The sequence below is a fragment of the Megalops cyprinoides genome, chromosome 7 (genome assembly GCF_013368585.1).
Source record: "Megalops cyprinoides isolate fMegCyp1 chromosome 7, fMegCyp1.pri, whole genome shotgun sequence".
Taxonomy (NCBI): Eukaryota; Metazoa; Chordata; class Actinopteri; order Elopiformes; family Megalopidae; genus Megalops; species Megalops cyprinoides.
The window spans coordinates 8,030,597-8,050,030 of NC_050589.1; the positions used below are offsets into that span (position 1 = coordinate 8,030,597).

A 19,434-nucleotide genomic window follows, 5' to 3' on the forward strand; every position below is an offset into this window, starting at 1 on the left:
CTGCCCTTTCATGAAGGTATTACATTGCATCTGCGAATACCTGGGGTGAATTATCGAACTTTGATATTATATATATTCCATTTACTCCGCTGGAGTTTTCATGCAATCAAATCAGGTAAGTCCCTTGCTGAAAATTACAGCAGCGGCTCCCCCCTGGGGTTGTGAGGCTGCAAGCGCCTCATTACGAGTGCAATTCCTGAAACACCATGCCACCCCGCTGCTGTCCCGGGCTAATGAGACATCACACAGCACTGCTCAATGCTGTAGCGCTTACTGCCTGGTCTTTTAAATTCAACGTAGATCTACTTTGTAATATTACAGTTCTTGAATGGTGAATCCACATTGTTTGTAGAAATTGGGGAAGTGGACATGGCTCAAGGTAATGCAGGGATTTTGTGTGACCTTTATCCTGTAATGTGAATCCCAAAGGCTCAGAGCACCTCCACACATACACACACAGACACAGTCTATAATAAGCGAGCCCTAACATGAGTTACTCTACATGTGAATACTAAGACAGCCTGCGAATAACGTTAAGGTGATTAGAACCTGAAGATCCATAGCTAAAGCATTAAACTATCAGAGTTACAGGTAAACCTTAAAATAGCATGTGGATTTAATCTGCTTGGCCCTCAGTGCCTTCCTGTCATGTGAATTTATTAATTTTAAAAATAACATACCATATGGCGCGATTATGAAACACAAATTATGACTTTTGCTGTGTCCTAATTAAATCATATTCGAAAAAACATGAAGAACACCTTTTCTCCAGGGTCTTAGTTACTGAATGTAAAAAATTTTCAGTATTGCAGTTACTTAGCCTAAGTACTCATGCATTGGTATAATATGAAGCAATGTTAAGATGAGATAGTCTTTTGGTATCACTGGTCCTGCAGAGTGTGCTAAGAGTGCCCTCTCATGGTGACAGTAAAGAAATTGTCTACCTTTTAAAATAATCTGGCATTAATTAAATTAATTAAAATTAATGGTGTGGTGAGACGTGGTTGAAAAGTGATGAATGTTCCTGGGTTAGAGAGGAAATGTTATATGCAGCGACATAATTAAAACATCATTCGTCAATGTTCTGTGCAGTTTGAGTCGCGGAGGAAGAGAGGGAAAGAGAAGACGAGAATGCAGCCAATTTTGTCTCAAAATTAAACCTGTCACGCATGCCTTCATCTATTACAGTTCTGCTGTAGGTCTGGCTAATACTTCCATGTGATTTTTCTGAGTCTCAACCAGAAAAGGAATCTGTCAAATTTGAACAATGCCCCCATGGATGAGGTCCCAGGATATTTTGATAACTGAAAAAGAAGCAACACAGGAATTAATTTTCCATTCTAACTGAGGAGCTGGATTAGAGCGGATTAGAGTCACAGACTCACACACAGAGGAATGATCGCAAAGGTGCTGACATTCCCCAGTGGGTCTGCAGGGTTAACACCACATGACCACCAGCGTGTTTTCATGAACTGTGCAGCAGTGAGATGTGCTGTTTAATATGCGCATCTGTATGCGCTGGGTCAATTCTTAAGGGATAAATGGGTCATGACAAGAAGGTGGATTGCATCAGGTATTGTAATTGAAGTCAAAGCCTGCCTCTGAGGGGTAATGGATTGCGATTGTGCATCCAGAGGATGATGCTGCTCCCGCTCTCCCTCAACAGGTGTGGCTCCTGGAGATGAACAGTAACCCTGCACTCCACACCAACTGCCAGGTCCTGAAAGACGTGGTGCCCAGCACTGTCACAGAGGCTCTGGGTGAGGCATCAATGTCATAGACATATGATAGACCACAGCTGTGGCTGAATGGTGAATCAGATTTACTGTAGGTCAGAATAGGACACCTGAGATTACATTCACAGCGTGTTTTGTCTGTTGTGGAGGCATTTGACAACTATTTAGATGATTATAGTTGAGTAGTTGTACTATGTTTAAGTAATGGTAAGTTTATTTGTGGTACGTAATGGTAATTATTTGTAAAATGCGAAACATAAAATGCAATTGAAATTTTGTCGTGACTTCGATAAAAACAAAAGAATTTTGTTTTCTCTAAATTTGTAATTTATGTGGAATAAGGCAAATATTTCCATGGTATACTGTACGCAATTTCACTTTCATAGAGAAAAAAGGTTTTAATGTAATATGCTTATTTAGAAACAGTATTTTTATTAAGATATATGATCTCAAGATGAAGTACCTTTCTCTTCCTCTCAGACCTGACCCTGGAGATCTTCCATAAGTGCCGCAGTGGTCTGAAGCTGCTGCCGCTGGTCAGCCAGAGAGACTTTGTCCTGCTGTACGGAGGCCACAGCACCCCCATCTACCGGAGCAGGACGGCGGGGCCTCTGAGGACAGCCCACCACAAGGGCTCAGGAACCCCCAGACCAGCTACCAAGACCCCAAAAGCAGTATCGGTGGCAGGGGCAGTGGAGAGGTCAGGAGGCAGGACCATCCTGGTCACCTCGGCAACCCTGGCTGTTCAGGCCAATCCCAGCCAGCCCCCCACGGCTACAGAGACTCCTAGGACCACGACCACAGAGGTACCCGCGGACACCAGTGGAAAGACACCCACGGACACCAGTGGAGAGGCCAACAATGCAGAGACCCCAGGGGCTGCTAATGGAGAGAATCTCAGTTCCACCAATGCAGAGGCCCCCAGCAACACCAATGGAGAGACCACCAGCGGCACCAATGCAGAGACCCCCAGCAACACCAATGGAGAGACCCCCAGCGGCACCAAAGAGGAGACCCCCAGCAACACCAATGTAGACACCCCCAGCAACACCAATGTGGAGACATCCAGGAGTACCGATACAGAGACGCCCACAGCCGCCAATGCAGAGAACCCCAGGAGTCTTGTAGTCAGAGTCGCTGACATCAAGTCCCGCCCATTCCATCCAAGACCTACTCTCAGCCGTGTGGAGCCGTGTGTCAGCAAGCGCACCTTGGAGCAGCAATCAGACCCCTCCGAGCTCCACCCACCTGCCCCCTCCTACAGGGTAAGGGCCTCCATCAGGTCGCAGTCCACCCCAACGGTGACCAGCGAATCGCGCGTCTTCGTCTATCGCCCAAAGAGCAAGGAGCAGCACGTGAACTTAAAACAGAAGCCTACACAGTCCTCCCAGGAGGAGACCAGTCCCTCTGCGGGCGTCGGCATAAACGGGTCATACAGTCAGGAGGAGGGTGACAAAAAGGAGTGACTCCTGGGAACTATGACATCCTCTGTGGATCTCACACATCCATTATTGTGAGGGTTCTAGTGATGACATTCCACCAGCAGACAATAGGAATTACATGAGATTTGAGCTGCCAGCCAATCAAGGATAGGACATGTTGAAGTCCTGAGTTGGAATGATGTATGCTCTCTTTCAAAAAAAAAAAGCAACCAAACATTTGAGTTGTACATTACGTAGAATATGAATGACATCACTGGGTTTAAACTTGATCATAAAAAAATACTTTGCTTTAGTGTTGAGTGGTTCATTGTTTTCTTCCCCAAGGAAGCTGCTAGACCGTGATTCTCTAAGGTGGGTGTTAGTGCTGATTGATGTCCCAGGTTAGCTCCTAAATCTTCACTTCAAATGTGCAATGTCACACTGTTTCAGGAAGCCCAAAATAATATAGATAAACTTGAATAAACATTACATATGAATTGTTGAGAATTGAATATGAGTAAAAAGATTGCTTTAACTAGTCACAGTAAATTCACAAATATTTTTTTAAATACAAAACTTTTGTCACTCTTTGAGTCGTTGATTCACTCATAATCATCATTTAAGACATAGAGGTGCTCGGTATTACACAAACATTATTGTGGTTTATGTGTGGAGAAATACTTAGTACTCTGGACCTCTGACCATTTATTATTTGAATGAACTCACAAATCCAAAAGCACTTACTTAATGAGAAAATATAGAACTTTTTTTATATTAAGGACATAGCAATTACTAAATTGAATTATCTGTGTTTATTTAAAATGATGAAACATTTCAAGAGCTTATTTACTCAAAAAGTGTTAAACAAAACACGTGTTAATCTCAAAGTTCTTTAAAATACACTGGTTACATCACTGATCTCACATAGTGCTTCATGTCAAATTATTAGATCAATTTATTGCTATGGCATATTTTCTTCATGCATGCTGTAGCGTTAATAAATAACAGGGGATGATAAATTAGAGCATGAGACATACACAGCTCTGCAAAAATAAATGGCAGTAATAAAGTATTTCCACATCACACATCAGTGTGGTCTCCCTTTGGAATGAAAATGTACCCATATGTAAACTTATAAACCAGTTTTGCAAAAAGAACATTATATAAATTAATAATTAAATCTAACAAAATGTAATGCTTAGCTGAGCAAAATGTGTATTTATGTACCTTTGGACTGGGACAGAACCACAGATTTTTGAGTAATCGGTGATTGAAGGTCTTGTGAAAACTTTGGAGTTTCTGGATTTCTCCTCCATGACCCCGGTAAACCCAGAAATGTTAACCCCTGCGGAGGCAGACGGGTTACTCAAGAGGATTGAAGCTTACATGCTAATGAGCTTAACAGACGCTGTGAGTCAGACGTGTAGACCACATCTCCACCCGGCCAGTGCCAGCAATTCAGTGCACCCCCTAACAGTGCAGGACTTGCGGGGATCTGCCACACACACAGGTATGTTTCCAGTAAAGGAGGGACCCATACAGGGTAGTGACACAGTGCGAGCTTATGTTGACTGTATAGTGCCATCACTCTGTGCAAGCGTGTCTGTACGCGTAGGTCGCCCCCTACAGGCCAGTTACTGGAGCTCCTCCTCGAGCTTCTGCGTGGCGCACTTGATGCGGTTGTTCTCGCGGAGGTTGCGCAGTCGGGCGATGCGGCTCGCAATCTCCTCCACGTAGGTTTTGGGGAACCAGCCCTGCTCCCCGTCGGACAGCCGCACCCCCTCCACCCAGCCTGGGACAGGTACGTGTCAATGTGTAGAAATGAATGTTATTAACAGTGTGATTATTGGTATTATTCGCATTTTTAGGAGATACTCTTATCCAGGGTGACTTATATACAGGTAAGTTACAATTTTCCCATATATACAGCTCCATATTTACTGGGGCATTTGTGGGTTAAGTACCTTGCCCAAGGGTACAACAGCAGTGTCCTAAAGGGGGATTAAACCAGCAACCTTTTGGTTGCCAGTCCCGCCCCCTACCACAACACCACACCACTGCCCAAATGAATAAGCTCAGTAATGCTAGGTGAATATCAAGACCGACCAACCAACCCTCCTAGGAAAGATCCAAGAAAGAAAAAAAAAGAACAGTCCCGGTGCATAGCAGTTTGAGCCATTCCAGGTTTTACATGAGCTATATGTTGGGGACTTCCACCCACTACACTAGGTGGTCTCCAGCAAGCCAGCTAAACTTGACTTGGCTTAAATTGCTATGGACTGGAGGTGCTATCTCCATCCCTGTGATGCATACAAGGCAGACAGAAATATTATTTCTGTAGTCTCACCATCACTTGTAATGGTCTTGGCTTGAAGAATATCTGCCTTCTCCAGAGTGAGCTCGTCATGCTCCAGGGCCTGGTAGCTCTTGATGCACTGAACTTGGGAGATATCTGCAGGTGACACAATAGTGACAGTCTTAAACAGGTACTGCGAAATCACAACATATTTATTCTCAAAATATAGCACTCCCAAGATGTACTCCTTTTCAATTGTTTTGTCCATTTTTTAAAATACTATTTATGAATACATTATATTATGTATAATTGTATTTGTTATTAAGTGAATTAGTTATTATTAACTAATTTACTCTAATATTAAACAGTAAAAAAACACCATAAATCTGACACAAAAATGGTCAACAAAAAAGGCCCTAGAAGTATAAATGCTGTACCCCGTTGACATCACATTCCTGGCCAAAGGTAAGTGATGTTTGCTCCTCATCTTTTCCATATTTCATGAAAGTAAAAAACAAAAAAGTAAAAAAGATCTACAGACATAATGTCTTGCAATAATTTTGTTTGGATAATGAATGTGATCATTAATATTTTTCCATGCCTAATATATCTCTAAGAAATATCATCTGCTGGAACTCACTGGAGCTGAATAAATGAATTGCTCAACCTCTTGAACCCAGTGAAATGATTTTATGGGATTCATTTTGCCATGTGCCCTGTAATAGGATAATTGAAGAGGAAGCTGTCAGTAGGCCCTTATATGTTTGTGACAGATTGCTCACCCTCATTCTGACTGATGTGCTGACCGCTGACCTTGGTTTCTGAGGGAAACATGGCTGTGATCCACCTCTGTTTCTCACTCCTGTGCAGAAATCAGACCATTAATTCTTCACATGTATATTCAGACCTCCCACAGAGCGCCCTCTAGTGGCTACATGCTCACTCACTCCGTGTGGGCCTTCAGCAGGATCTGGTGTTTGAGCTGCGGGCCCTCACAGAGCTGCAGATGGAAGATGAACCCCGAGATTCCCTGCAGTTTCTGGCTCAGGTCCTTCACCTTCAGCTCACCGATCTTGGCGTGCACAAACACCATGAACTTCCACATGCTGCAACAGAGCAGAGAGAAGCTCACGCTGGGACCAATATGCTTTTCAAAATGGACAATATGCTGTTTCCTGCCACTTGAGCACCCCACAGATGGATAGCACTGTGGTACTCACTCCTTCCTCCGGGACAATAGGAGGTAGTCATTGAACAGGTGCAGGTAGACAGGCCGGGTGGGCAGCTTGAACTTTGACCCGGAAATGCTCATGGTCTGGGTGTCAACCTCCAGCAGTTCTCCATGTTTCACCAGCCAGCGGGACTGGGAGATCAGAGGAAATATCTGGGAAAAAATGTAACCACGGAAAAATATGTGTAAAAGATAAAGGACATACAGGACTAATCATAATTTGGCTCTAGGGTGACAGAACACACCGACTCACTGAACATATTAGAGCTATGAAATATGGCACCATTAAAAGATTCTTATCTTTGTCCTCATCACACCCACTGGAAGTCTTATCAAAGCTGAGGACCTTCAGTAACGGTGAAATATGAGAATCCTCCTTCAGTGTGTCTAAAAGGCATTTCCTCCTGAGGGATTAATTAGCCTACCTTGCCCTCAAAGTGGATTTTCTTATTGAGGTGAATGAGTTCCTCCATTCTCTTCATTGACTGAACGCTGGAGTTACATTCTTTAATGAGCTGTGAAGGTACACAAGAGGACAGAGGTTGCTGACACAGTCAGGACTGACTGAAATATCTTGTCAAATGACACTAACAGAGTGCACCATGACTTTTTTCTATACATAAATTGTTTTCAACACCACCCTAGATTTTGATGGTACAGATCTTGGCATGTGAGAAAACTTCAATGGACCTGAATTTGGGGAGTGCGGGCAAACTATTCATTTAACAGGAAGCTTTTCAAGGCTGCTTTTGCAATTTCACTCTGTGCTGTCACCATTAGAAATGACCTTTTTCAGCTCATTAAAAGCCTTAGTAGCTGTGTCTTCATCTCGAGAGCCGGGTGCCGTCCTCTTCAGGATGTTCTGAAATTCAGTCAAGAGATAACAAGGGGAAAAAATTAACAGTAGAAAATCATAGAAATATTACTATAACACAGCCTGTATGCAAATCTGATTAGTCATTTTGACTGTCAATTCATATTCCTGTAAGTACAAGCACTTACAATACTTTGAATTGACAGTCACTAGGTATTATTATAGTCCTGAAATAATTTCCTATAATTTATTTGCTAGTGTTGTCATTCTGAAAATGTTTGTGTTTACAAAAGTGGTTCTGGCTGCTGTAATTAATGCTTGATCAGATCAGGAACCTCAGTGTAAATTCAGCCGGGTTGACACAGTACCTCCACCAGCATCTTGAGGCGTGTGATCCTCTGGAAGGGGAGGATCAGGAAGGAGGCGAGAGGGAGACGCTGGCAGATGGGGTCCTCCTCCAGGCGCGCCAGAATAGCCCGAAAACGGGGGTTCTCCTGCCTGAAGGGAAAGCAGTTTATGGGAAACTAAACTTCATGAAGATTTCCTGACAACTAATGGCTGTGTTCACTGGCAGAGACAACAGCTGACTTATCTTTCATGGCGAATGGAAAACAGTCATGGTCATGGTCATAATACTTCTGACATTCAGTATGTAATTATACAGGTTTTAAATGTTTTCTCTACATCAGTTTTTTAATGCAATCTTAAATAAAGGATTGATTAGAAGTTAATCATTAGTTGGTCATATTTGTTTTTGCAAAGTGGGAGGATTGGCGTGTTTGAAATGCATTATTTAGAGACAGGTTTTGGCTTTGTTTCAGTGTTACCCAACCTTTACTCCACATTATTTATCCCCAATAGCTGTCAGGCCTGTATATGACACGGTGTCCAGATGGACCCGGGTCTCTGTTATCTGAAGTGCAAACACACACAAAGTGGTGATTCTCACAGCAGGCGCTGGTAGGTCTGCTCCTGATAGGCCTGGTTGGTGACGTAGGGCAGGTACACCCTGCCGAGGGCGGGGCAGTGCGCCAGGACGATGTCGCACACGTCGAAACGCAGGATGTCCTTCTCCAGCCGCTGCTCCAGGTCCTGCAGGAACCTGGAGAGACAGAAAAACCGACAGAAACAGTGAAAGACCAACAGAGAACATGAGAGGAATATTATATTTTTACATTACATTACTGTCGTTTAAACGCTGTCATCCAGAGTGATTTACACAGGTTACAGTTATTACATAGAGATTAAGAAATTGTGCCCGAAACCCTGTTGATAAAGAGGTTTTAATAAATGGAAGGTACACCTGTCCTTCTCGTCCCTATGGCTTTGCTTCTTCTTTTCCTGCTCTAACTCATACCTGCACAATCAGACCAGGGCCAGCGTTACGGGGTTGCTTAGGGGTGTATTGCATGCCCTGATGGACCCCAGTGCACCCCCAATTGTTTCCTTATATCCCGATTTTTTTAAGATATGAGGTCTTGTCCCCCCCGTGGATTGCAAGTGTACCCCTCTGTATTTCCTCCGGGGTCCGTGCCTGAATCAGACTCTCTGTACTGTCTCCATACCTCTCGCTGACATCCTTGACGTCGGGCAGCTTGGAGAAGAGCCACTGTCTCTCCTGGGCCCCCAGGCACTCACTCAGCTCCGGGGACTGCAGGAAGTGCTCCACCGCGATGGCCAGGCTGCGGATGTAGGAGGCCTCTGAGGTCACCAGCTCAAACTTGGCCTGAGGGGAGTGGACCGAGCACAGGGAAGCAGGGATGTCAGGAGGCAGATGCGTACCCAGAGATTACATTACATTACACGCTCTTATCCAGAATGACTTGTACAGGTTACAGTTTTATCCATTTATACAGCTGGATATTTACTGAGGGAATTGTGGGTTAAGTATCTTGTCCAAGGGTACAAGAGCAGTGCCCCAGCGTGGAATCGAACCAGCAACCTCTTGGTTACTATCCCTGCTCCTTACCACTACACCACACTGCTGCCCACATCGTCCACAGTCCCTGCTTCCATCAGCCCCTGTCTCTCAGTGCTTTTCTGCTTCCTTGTCTCCCAGGCTCCGCGTCTGTCCCCTCCTGCTCCACCTCCTCCCAACCTCCCTCTGTCTCACCTCCTGCAGCTTCCTCTCCTCATCGCTGAAGGTGTCCAGCTGCCCGCTGGTGCGCACGTCAGGAATGTCCTGCCACAAGGAGAAGGCGGAGCCCCGCGAGGACCGGAAGGAGCTGGTTGGTGATAGATTACCAGGGGGAGTGGTCCCCCCACGCCCCGCCTCCTCTATGCCTGGCTCCGCCCCTTGCTGCCTCTGGATCTCTCGGTTAATAGCCACGTCGCTGTACTCCTGGTACAGCATCGCTGAGGGTAACAGACAGGGCAAAGAGAAACGTGAGAGAGGAAAAAACTGCCTGCAGTTTTCATTTCAACTTACAGTCAGTGAGTCAGAATTTCATTCACACTGACCTTGAGTGTGAGCTGAAGGCACTTGAAAACAAATGTTTTCAATTATAATACTTCACATTACATCTCATTTTTGTTAGACTGGAATAAACAAACCCACATTATTTTCCAGAACAGTGAGGCGCTTTGGAAATTAAACAAAAAAGGAAAGATGGAATGGAATGAAAACATGTGAGGGGTGGGGGGAATTACACAGAGAAGACGTGTCTTACAGCTGGGAAGGAACCGGGACACACGCCTGTTGCAGGTGAGATTGGGAGAAGTGCACACACCCTCCTCTGTGGAGTCTTTTCTCATGCTGAGCAGGACACAGAAAGCACTTGTTTCAATGGTTTTAATGGTAAGAGGGATCAATAATGTATTTCTTTAAACTGCCATCATTGTGTTAAAGATCACCTTTGCCTGGGGTATCTTCGGTGTAATGACATGCTGCTGTCACCAGAGGGCAGCGGTGACCCAGGTCCCACAGGGCTGTGAGGGCCGCTGTCAGTGGATCCCCCTGAGCTACGATGTCTGTAACCGAACTTAGCTGCAAAGCAGGAAGAGAACAGAGGAAGGAAAGGGTAGTAACAACAGCGAAAGAGACAGAAATGAAGAAAGTGAAGGATCACTGCTACATTTCCGAGACTGAGTTCCATGAACAAAGGCACATTGAGCTTTACACTCCCTGAAAGGCGAGAAATCAAGAATGCCCTTGATGTGATATTATATTATTTACAAGACATTATTATTGCTGGATATTTACTGAGGGAATTGTAGGTTAAGTACCTTGTTCAACAACAATAGTAGCAACCTTACTAGCCCTGGTTCTTACCACTACTTCACATATGAATGAAATGAATAAAAGTGGACACAGTAGATTTTTGCAATTCCCACAAATTGACTATTGCCAAAAACCCAGCTTGTGAAAGAAGCCAGTTACAGGGCTCTTCTCTCAGAGACTTACGGTCGGGGCTGAGGCTTCGGGGTGCCTGGCGGTCACGCGAGGCCACGCGGGCGGAGAGAGACTTTCCCAGCTTCAGAGTGAAGGAGCTCTTCCTCTGAGAGAGCTGCAGCCTGGAGATCAGCTCCGACGCTGAGAAGCGCCGCCGCTCCTGGTCTGAGGTTCGAGGCGGAGGAGTGGCCACGTTCGGGCCCTCCAAAACCGCGGTGTCCTCCGAGCACACCCTCTCCCTCCTCCCTCTGTCGTCCACAGGTGGACCGGCCGGCGCAGTCGGTTTGGGGCAAAGTTCTGCCTGGGGCTCACCTTCTCCAACAGGGGGAGCAAGAGAGCCCCAGTCTGAACCTTGCTCCAAAGCCACAGTGTCCTCCAAGCCCATTCTCTCTCTTCTTCCTCTGTCCTCCACAGGTGGACCAGCCAATTCAAATGGTTTGGGGAAAGCTTCAGCCTGGGGCTCTCTTGCTCCCCCTGCTGGACGAGTTGGGAAGGGCGATGTAGGGCGTGCAGGGGTGACCAAGCCCTGCTCCTCCCCCAGAAAGACTTCACAGGGTCCTGGGAAGAGGGACTCAGAGTCCAGACTGGGGCTATTGAGATTTTCATCACTCAGGCTCTCAGGGGAGTACACCTTAATCTTACGCCCTAAACACCAACATATACACATATCACACATTTAGATTTGCATGGATTTTCCCAAGTTTCACATCAGATTGTGATGACACTGTGAAATGTTATTGCCAGCACTGAATGATTTTTTTTTTTACTTTACTGATTGGAATTTCATTAATGATTCATATTCTTGCTAGTAGCAAAAATATGATAGAGTTCATAAATTATAATTGGTTTAGGAAGGATTCTGAGTTTCTTAATGTGAATGGTTGCTGTGTCACCCAGCAGAGTCAGGCGGATACTCACGGATGGACTTCTCCTGGAGGAGCCCGTGCGATGGTCGTCTCGGAGGGGAACACATTTCTGGACTCTGCCCCTCCAAACCCAGGGAGGAGGTGGACGAGCAGGAGCACTGGGAGTGGAGGGACTCCCTACCACTGGATAGAGTGGACACAGGGAGAGAGAGTGGGAGAGAGAGAGGGAGGGAGAGGGGGGGTGTGCGAGGGCGAGGGAGAGGGAGAGGGAGAGCGAGGGACGCAGCAGCGGGGCACTCAGACGTCCCTCCATCTTGTCTGTTTGCGCTAACGAAGTCATGAAGACTTTGGTCTCTAGCCATGGCCACATCAGTATTACTGCTGTTGTCTGACTTTATTACCCTGCTCTCTGTCCATCCTGGCTTACTGGGCTCTGGTGGAGGGCTTGAACACTGTCTGTCCAGGGAAGGGAAGCCCAGGCCATTGACATCAGACTGAGGCAGGTCAAAGAAAGCCAGCGACTCCTGCTTGCACACGGCAATGTGGTGGCGGTGCCGCAGGTACGGCCTGTCTTTCCGAGCCTCGCTTAAAGCCTGGGACTCAGATGAACCCGGAATCCACATATCGGGGCTGTTTCCTCGGCAGCAGAAGGAGTGGAGATGAGGCTGGAAATCAGGGAGAGGGGAGAGTCCATACACAGGGAGCATGGCTGGAGGGACCCAAGGGAACTAAGAGAAAGAAGAAAAGATACATAGGGAGAAAAATGTATTCACTTTAACCACTCAATACCTAACACCATGTACAAAAAGCTGTCATTTAATAAATTCACTTAAATTTTAAAGTTTAAAAGCAATCCACACAAATTCAGTGTGGAAAGTAACTATTCATGCATTACAGTGCAGTGGCTTAGTGACGCTCTTCTCCATTGCAACTTACATATCTTGTTACCCTTGTTTACCCTATACAGCCAGATATTTATTTTTTATTTCAGAGGAAATTCAGGTTAAGTACCTTGCCCAAAGGTACATCAGCAGCGCCACACTAGGGAATCAGACCAGAAGTCCTTTGGTTAGAAGTGAGGTTCTCCTACACTGTACCGCCTACTGCTTTATCAGTGTTTAGCACTGACTCATTGTGTTAATTAAAAATCCAATTGTGCTAACAAGAGTCCTGACCGAATTCTCATATGGCCATCCTAATCTTCCTCTGAGTAGAACAGGCTGAATAAACTCTTCATTATCAACCTCAGCTGTTCTGGCACAAAATGGCTGCCTTGCATCTCCCAGGTAAATGTTACACTTTGGTGGTGGTTGAGGCAAGACAAGCTTTTACATTACATTACATTATTATCACTTTGCAGGCGCTCTTATCCAGAGCGACTTACATAGGTTACAGTTTTATCCATTTGTACAGCTGGATATATACTGAGACAGCTGTGGGTTAAGTACCTTGCCCAATGGTACTACTACAGTGCCCCAGCAGGGAATCAAACCAGAAACCTTTTATCTACGCCACACTGCTGACCACAAGCTTTGAGATGTTTGAAAGGAATGAGAGATGGAGTTCATTAATGTCGTTACTGCAACCTTGTAAAACCAAGCTCAGAACACACTCCTTGTGTCGTCTGGCTTCCTGCAGTCTCTCTTACAGGGTACACTAAGGTAACAGCAGTGGTTGCATCATAGAGGCTTGATTGGGGACATGAGGAGGCACATGTCCTGCCCCCCCCACCCAACTAACAACACCCCCCCCCCTCACAATGTGCACACACTCTAGATTTGTCTCTGCCTTGCTGAGCCGTCATGTCTTCCCACTGTAATTAGAGGCTGCTGCCTGTGACGATCTCGGCCCCTGTATTTACCTGCATCTACCCCATCATCTGCAAACAGCAACCGGGGCTCAGCCAGCCCTGCATCCATTCTCACTCTTTCTGAGGCAAACTAGGCCAGACAAGCACCTGCACTGTACCCATGACAACAGCAAGAGAGATAACCTTTGACCTGAGGCCCTGAGTGTAATTACACGGTCATCATGGGTCAAGTAGAATTAAACGTACCTAACTCTGAGTTGAGTAACCCACTGACCTATATACAGGAATATTTGTACACTTCCACACTTAGTAGTCTTTATTCAATATTTTTATGCTGTACATATTCCCTTCTCCTCTTCAACTATTGGATTATTTAAGGGCAAGCATGGTCACATTAGGGAAATGGCTGTTTTCACAGTCAATACAGGCAACATGGTGCCCCTTGGAGAAAAGAGAAGAAAAGAAATCCCCATCATCCTCAGCCCTCCTCCCCCAGGGTATACCCCAACCCCCCTCCTCACAGCAGGTATGCAGACAGGTAATCCTCAAACCCACTGCTGACACCAGCATTGCTTACTATTGCCCTGACAGAGCAAAGAGGACGCAGTCTCACACACACACACACACACACACACACACACACACACACACACACACACACAATGCTCCAAACACAATTTTTCACACCACTGACAAAATGGGGGATGAGGATCTTTTTGGGTTGCAGTGAGAACACACAATAAGTGTGTGAATTTCCATCTATATAAACCTTGCAACCATGATAACAGAATTATGATAAATGGAAAGAAATAACCAGGTGGATTTGTAGATGAAGTGGGTGTTTTTTTTTTTAATATGTGTGTATTCTGTGCTTTTCAAAATTCTGAAGTCAGCTCATATTGGAACACTGCACTAAAGGTTTCCTCAGAATATTATCCGCATCCCACAATACCCTTCAATTCAGCCAATCCACTCAAAGAGCTGCCTGAACCTTTTAAGACCCAGGGAAATTCTTGAATGAGCAACAGCTAAAATCCCCTCTTTAAGCCTCTGGCCCACATGAGTCTCCCTGGTTCTATACTTTTCCCATGAGTCCCCTCTGCCTGTTTGAACAGACAAACAGTGTGTGCTAGCAGTGTGGTGTGACTCCCCAGTCCGCCAGCTTCTGTTTGCCTGTTATATGGCGGCGGCCCTGGGTCACCCCAAGGTTCTAATTGCCTTGCCGATGACATCATGACAGAGTCACGTGACTCCAAGGCTGGTAGCATTCGGGACTCTTGTGGTGGGGGTTGTCACAATAACGACAGCCCAAATCCCTTTCTGAAAGCAATCCTGATGATGGTGCTGAGAGATGCTCTGTTAATTAGATTAATGGTGTTATACCACACCAAGTAGGTAGTGAAAGACCACTTTGTCAATTGCTTCTTCAAAAAAAATCAATGACAATTTGCCTCAAGAACCCTCTGAGAAGTGGATTTCTGGCCATGGACTAGCTTACTAAACAAATAACTTAAGACAAGGGAAAAAAAAGTGACAGGTATCTCAAAGTAGAAACATGCATTAATCAACCATAAAACCCATGAAAGAGCAGGGGCTTGATCAGCTTAAGTTGCTGAATCTCCTGAGCTGGACAGGTTAGGCCTGCGTCTAAGGATTTATTGAGGAAAAAATTACGAGGAACCAGTGAAATTACACTGGATGCAGCAAAATGTAGGGAGCCAAGGCTACTTTCTCCTCTGTGGTGGACCATAAAACTGAGCCTGACAGCCTCTGCAGCACAACTCATTATACCTCACAAATGCTGACATTTCACAAGCTGTTTTTTAGAAAAAAGATTGATGGCCCAATAGATGCAGGGAATTCTGGGTACTGAATGCAACTCTTACTGACTGGTGAGCCTCTGACCACCAACAGTGTAGTACAGCAGTATGTTCTGACTGACAAAAAACGGAATAATTTGGGTAGATGTACAAATTCTGCTTTGCAACAATAAAAAATGAAAAATAAAATCTAAGCAATGTTTCTCTGGAATTTATTTTTCTAATCTGTGTTGAAAAAAAAACTGGCACTGTATTCAGCAATGACTAAATTCTTTCAAAGGAACATCCGCTGCAATGTGACAGCAACCAAAAGCCAGATCGTGACAGTGTCAGGGCTGAGGATTCTGGGTCGTCTGGAGGTGGTTCGGGGGGTGGTCTCTCCGATTAACCCCTCTCCTGCGCTCTGACAGGTGAGCTGCCCCGGGGCGCTGACAGCGAAGCCTCCTGTGTTTACCCCCGCCACGCGGTGACAGCCTAATCACTGCCCGAGGCCTTTCCGCCTCGCACCGGTGGCGAGGACGCTGAGACGCTGACAGCCAGGGCCACACCAGGGACTGACACGCAGGCAGCACCTCCACAGACAAACTCCTCACGGAGAGAGATACGAAACCACCACAGAGGGAAGAGAAGACGAGACTGTGAAGAGGAGGAGTAGCAGTGTGGAGTAGTGGCAAAGAAGGGGCTTGTAACAGAAAGGTTGCCAGTTCAATTCTCTGCTGGAGCAGTTGCCGTCATAGCCTTGAGCAAGGTACTTAACCCAAAGTTGCCTCTGTGAAATATCCAGTTGTATAAATGGATATCATGTAAAATTGCGACCTAAGTAAATCATTCTGGATGAGATCATCTGCCAAATGACAGTAATGTAATGTAATATAATGAAATGCCAGACAGCAAAGCCCCCTATAAAGATCACTGCACCAAATTTCCCAGCATCCTCGGTGAATTCAACACAAGGGTCCCATCTCTCTGAGCCCAGGGAGGACAAAAACAGGCCCTGAGTTTTCAAACCAGGGACCACATTTCACAGGTAAACACAAAGACATCTGCAGCTCCGGCATTGCCCTTCACACGGGGCAATCACTTCCTGTACCTCGCCAAACAGAAAGATGCTCCCAGCCAAACAGAGGCTGACTGCGCACACACACACAAGCCACCAGTGGCAAACACAGACCCTTTTTCCTTTTAAACAACACTGCGAGCACCAAAGAGCACAAAAGTAATCTGCTTTTACCATCGCGGACTTTATGTGCAGTAAATCTTTGACCAAACAGGTCTATGTTTCCCACTGTGGCTTTTGAACTTCATGATGAGAGCCAAGAAATTAAAAAGTTGGAAGTAGAATCAGCATCTCTGACAACCTTTGTCAAAAATCCCATGCTACCTTCAGTTCATAGATTTCTTTCTCCTCTTCTGTTTTCCACTTTCATCCCCCATACACTATTGAAATGGGTTTTCAAGGGAGTTTCAGGGAGCTTTTTCAAACATTTGATTTGTATATGGCCAACTCTTCAACCACGTAGCAGAAGAGCTGATATTCAGAGGATACATCTATGATTTAATTCACGCGCTCATGACTTCTCTGATTCCTCCCTGTTCTGGTTTTTTAAAGAAAAGCAGCACTTTTTTGCTGCCACTTCTTTATTATCTGAACAAATAAAGACAAGCCATTGATGAGTGCTTGTTCTGAAATGTGAGTAGGTGGAAAACACACCCTGATACTGATCACAGAATAAGCCTGTCTCACTTTCGCTCCCTCCCTGTGACAGAGCTCCATTACACCAAACCTATCAGATTACATCAGAGGAAATGAGCTCAGACTCTAGCTTTATAAGATTCAAATGCGACATGGAAGATAATGTAAGTGTGATACATAATATGCATGTATGTGCAGAGCAGTATTCAGAAAGTTCAAAAAGAAAGTGACTCAAATAAATATCTATTTACTCTGACCACAGCCAGCTTTGAATATTTCTGATTCTCAATTCAATTTCTCACTGTTTTTCATAATATTTATTAATATTTTCTTAATAATATAAAGGAAAAGTGTATCTGGGTTGAAACTGGGTAAAGTTCTCAGCATGACAGCTTTGTAATGGAGTATGCTTCCTTACAAGAATAAAAAGACAGTTATGTGATGTCCAATGTCACAGAGCACGCCTAGCTACACACCTGGACAAACTACACACTGCCCTCTAAGCATTCCTAGCTACACACCTGGCCAAACTACACACCTCCCTCTGAGCACACTCAGTTATAAACCTGGACAAACTACACACCTCCCTCTGAGTTACACACCTGGACAGGTGTACTGCCAGAATGGCCAAGGAAGCGACTTGTGCACAACCCTGTAGGTCATGGTTTTTTCTGTCTGTTCAAGCATGTGCACTATCAGAGAGAGAGAGGGAGAAACATAAATGGAGTGGAGAGGAGGAGGGAGAGGGACAGAAATTCTGAAGCTTAGCTTGAGGGTGCTATAAATTTGAAAATGCAAAGAGTGGAAAGATTTGGCTGTCAGGGTGTAGTGTTTGACATTTATGTACTGTGTATGGATTAACCCTTTGCATTCCATAGTTTCTCTTCCAGTTTTGCTTTAGAAAATAGTATAAGGTGTAGTAAAAAAAAATTACGGAATGAGTTCATTTGGCTGTGAAGGTGCATGGTAATGGACAACGCCATGTAATGGACAGACTGGAAACCCAATAAAGGGGTGTAAGGTCATTGTCTGTATGCCAGGGGCGGCAAGTTCATCTTCATGACCACTGCTCCTGCAACAACCCCCCGCATCCCCCCCCCCCCTCCCCCACAAACACACACACCGGCTCTCTCCACATTCTCAGAATAGCTGAGCTCCTGTCATTCCACTGCCCTGTCTGAATGCAGGCACCAGCATGGACACAATGGGTGACAGTGGGCCCCATTCTGGATCTCATAGCCTTACCTTCCACCCCCAGGGAAGAAAGGAGAGTAGTTCATCTTGATCTTCCTTCCTCTGAAGGGCGCAGCAACACCAGGAAAACTCATGTGGGGGGTAGAACACAATTATGATATATAATTTGGATAATTACATATACAGAATAATGTTATACTCTATTATGTGGAGGTACAGTGCTGTACATAGTGTCCAAAGCAATGTGAAGGCTGTGGGTGGAGCGGTGTGTGGTGTGGAGTGGCGTATGTGGTGTGTGTGTGTGTGTGAGTGTGTGTGTGGGCATGTATGGGTCTACATGCATGTAGTAGCAGATACACACTGCCTCACCTGAGTGACAGGTCAGGTGATGAGGCAGGTGCTTCAGACTGTGGGGTGGTTGGGTGGGGGGTGTGCCCAATGCTGTAAATTGAGATGTTAACCAGCACTGTGCTGACAGATGCTGTTAACTCAGGCATGCCTACTCTGAACGCAAACACACCAATGCACCATAATTACACACACACACACACACACACACACACACACACACACACACACACTGTGAGCAGAGAATCATACATACTCAAATACACCTGCACATGCACACACAATCAGTTCAGTTTTTGAGACTGATGTTGTAGCTTATAAAATGATTGATTTCAGTGAAATGAATAACATTTAGAAATACTTATCTTAGACATTATTACCAGACTAAGGTCCCTGGGTGTATCTTTAGTAAAACATAAATATTGTTCCATCTAAATTTATTTGCCATTTCCTGTGATTGCTCATGACCCGCACAATAGTGGTAAGGAGCTGGGCCTGTAACCCAAAGTTTGATTCCCCGCACCGATGCTGTGCCCTTGAGCAAGGTACTTAACCTGTAATTGTCTCGTTAAACATCCAGCTGTGAAAGTGCATAACATGTAAAACATTGCAACCTATGTAAGTTGCTCTGGACAAGAGGTTTCAGCAAAGTAATTAAACGTAAAGTAGCATTACGCTATGTTGGTGTGGAATTGATGGTTGCTGTGTTTTCAAGACTTCGGATGAGACATGATCCACTGAAGCACAGTGAGAGTGATGTCAAGTCTTCACCACCTCCACACTATCATTTGTGTGTCACCTACCCAAAAGGACA

General features: G+C 45.2%; 2 protein-coding genes across 2 annotated transcripts in view; one reads left to right on the forward strand and one right to left on the reverse strand.

The window, feature by feature from the left end:
* Window positions 1–3,202, forward strand: part of ttll10 (tubulin tyrosine ligase-like family, member 10) — a 32,583-nt gene extending 29,381 nt beyond the window's left edge. Inside the window, exons 15-16 of the mRNA XM_036532724.1 lie at window positions 1,667–1,760; window positions 2,217–3,202. Of these exons, the coding sequence (XP_036388617.1) occupies window positions 1,667–1,760; window positions 2,217–3,202 (1,080 nt within the window). The remainder of the gene's footprint in view (window positions 1–1,666; window positions 1,761–2,216) is intronic.
* A 1,589-nt stretch (window positions 3,203–4,791) lies between these two features.
* Window positions 4,792–18,780, reverse strand: LOC118780294 (rho guanine nucleotide exchange factor 19-like). Its single transcript, XM_036532725.1, has 16 exons — window positions 18,324–18,780; window positions 11,808–12,483; window positions 10,902–11,534; window positions 10,352–10,484; window positions 10,168–10,253; window positions 9,612–9,853; window positions 9,064–9,224; window positions 8,448–8,600; window positions 7,867–7,996; window positions 7,472–7,546; window positions 7,110–7,199; window positions 6,674–6,837; window positions 6,401–6,559; window positions 6,236–6,315; window positions 5,505–5,609; window positions 4,792–4,949 (listed from the first exon to the last, which is right to left on the reverse strand). The coding sequence occupies exons 2-16, from the start codon at window positions 12,460–12,462 to the stop codon at window positions 4,792–4,794; spliced, it is 3,024 nt and encodes a 1,007-aa protein (XP_036388618.1). The 5' UTR covers window positions 12,463–12,483; window positions 18,324–18,780.
* Between the last annotated feature and the right edge of the window lie 654 nt (window positions 18,781–19,434).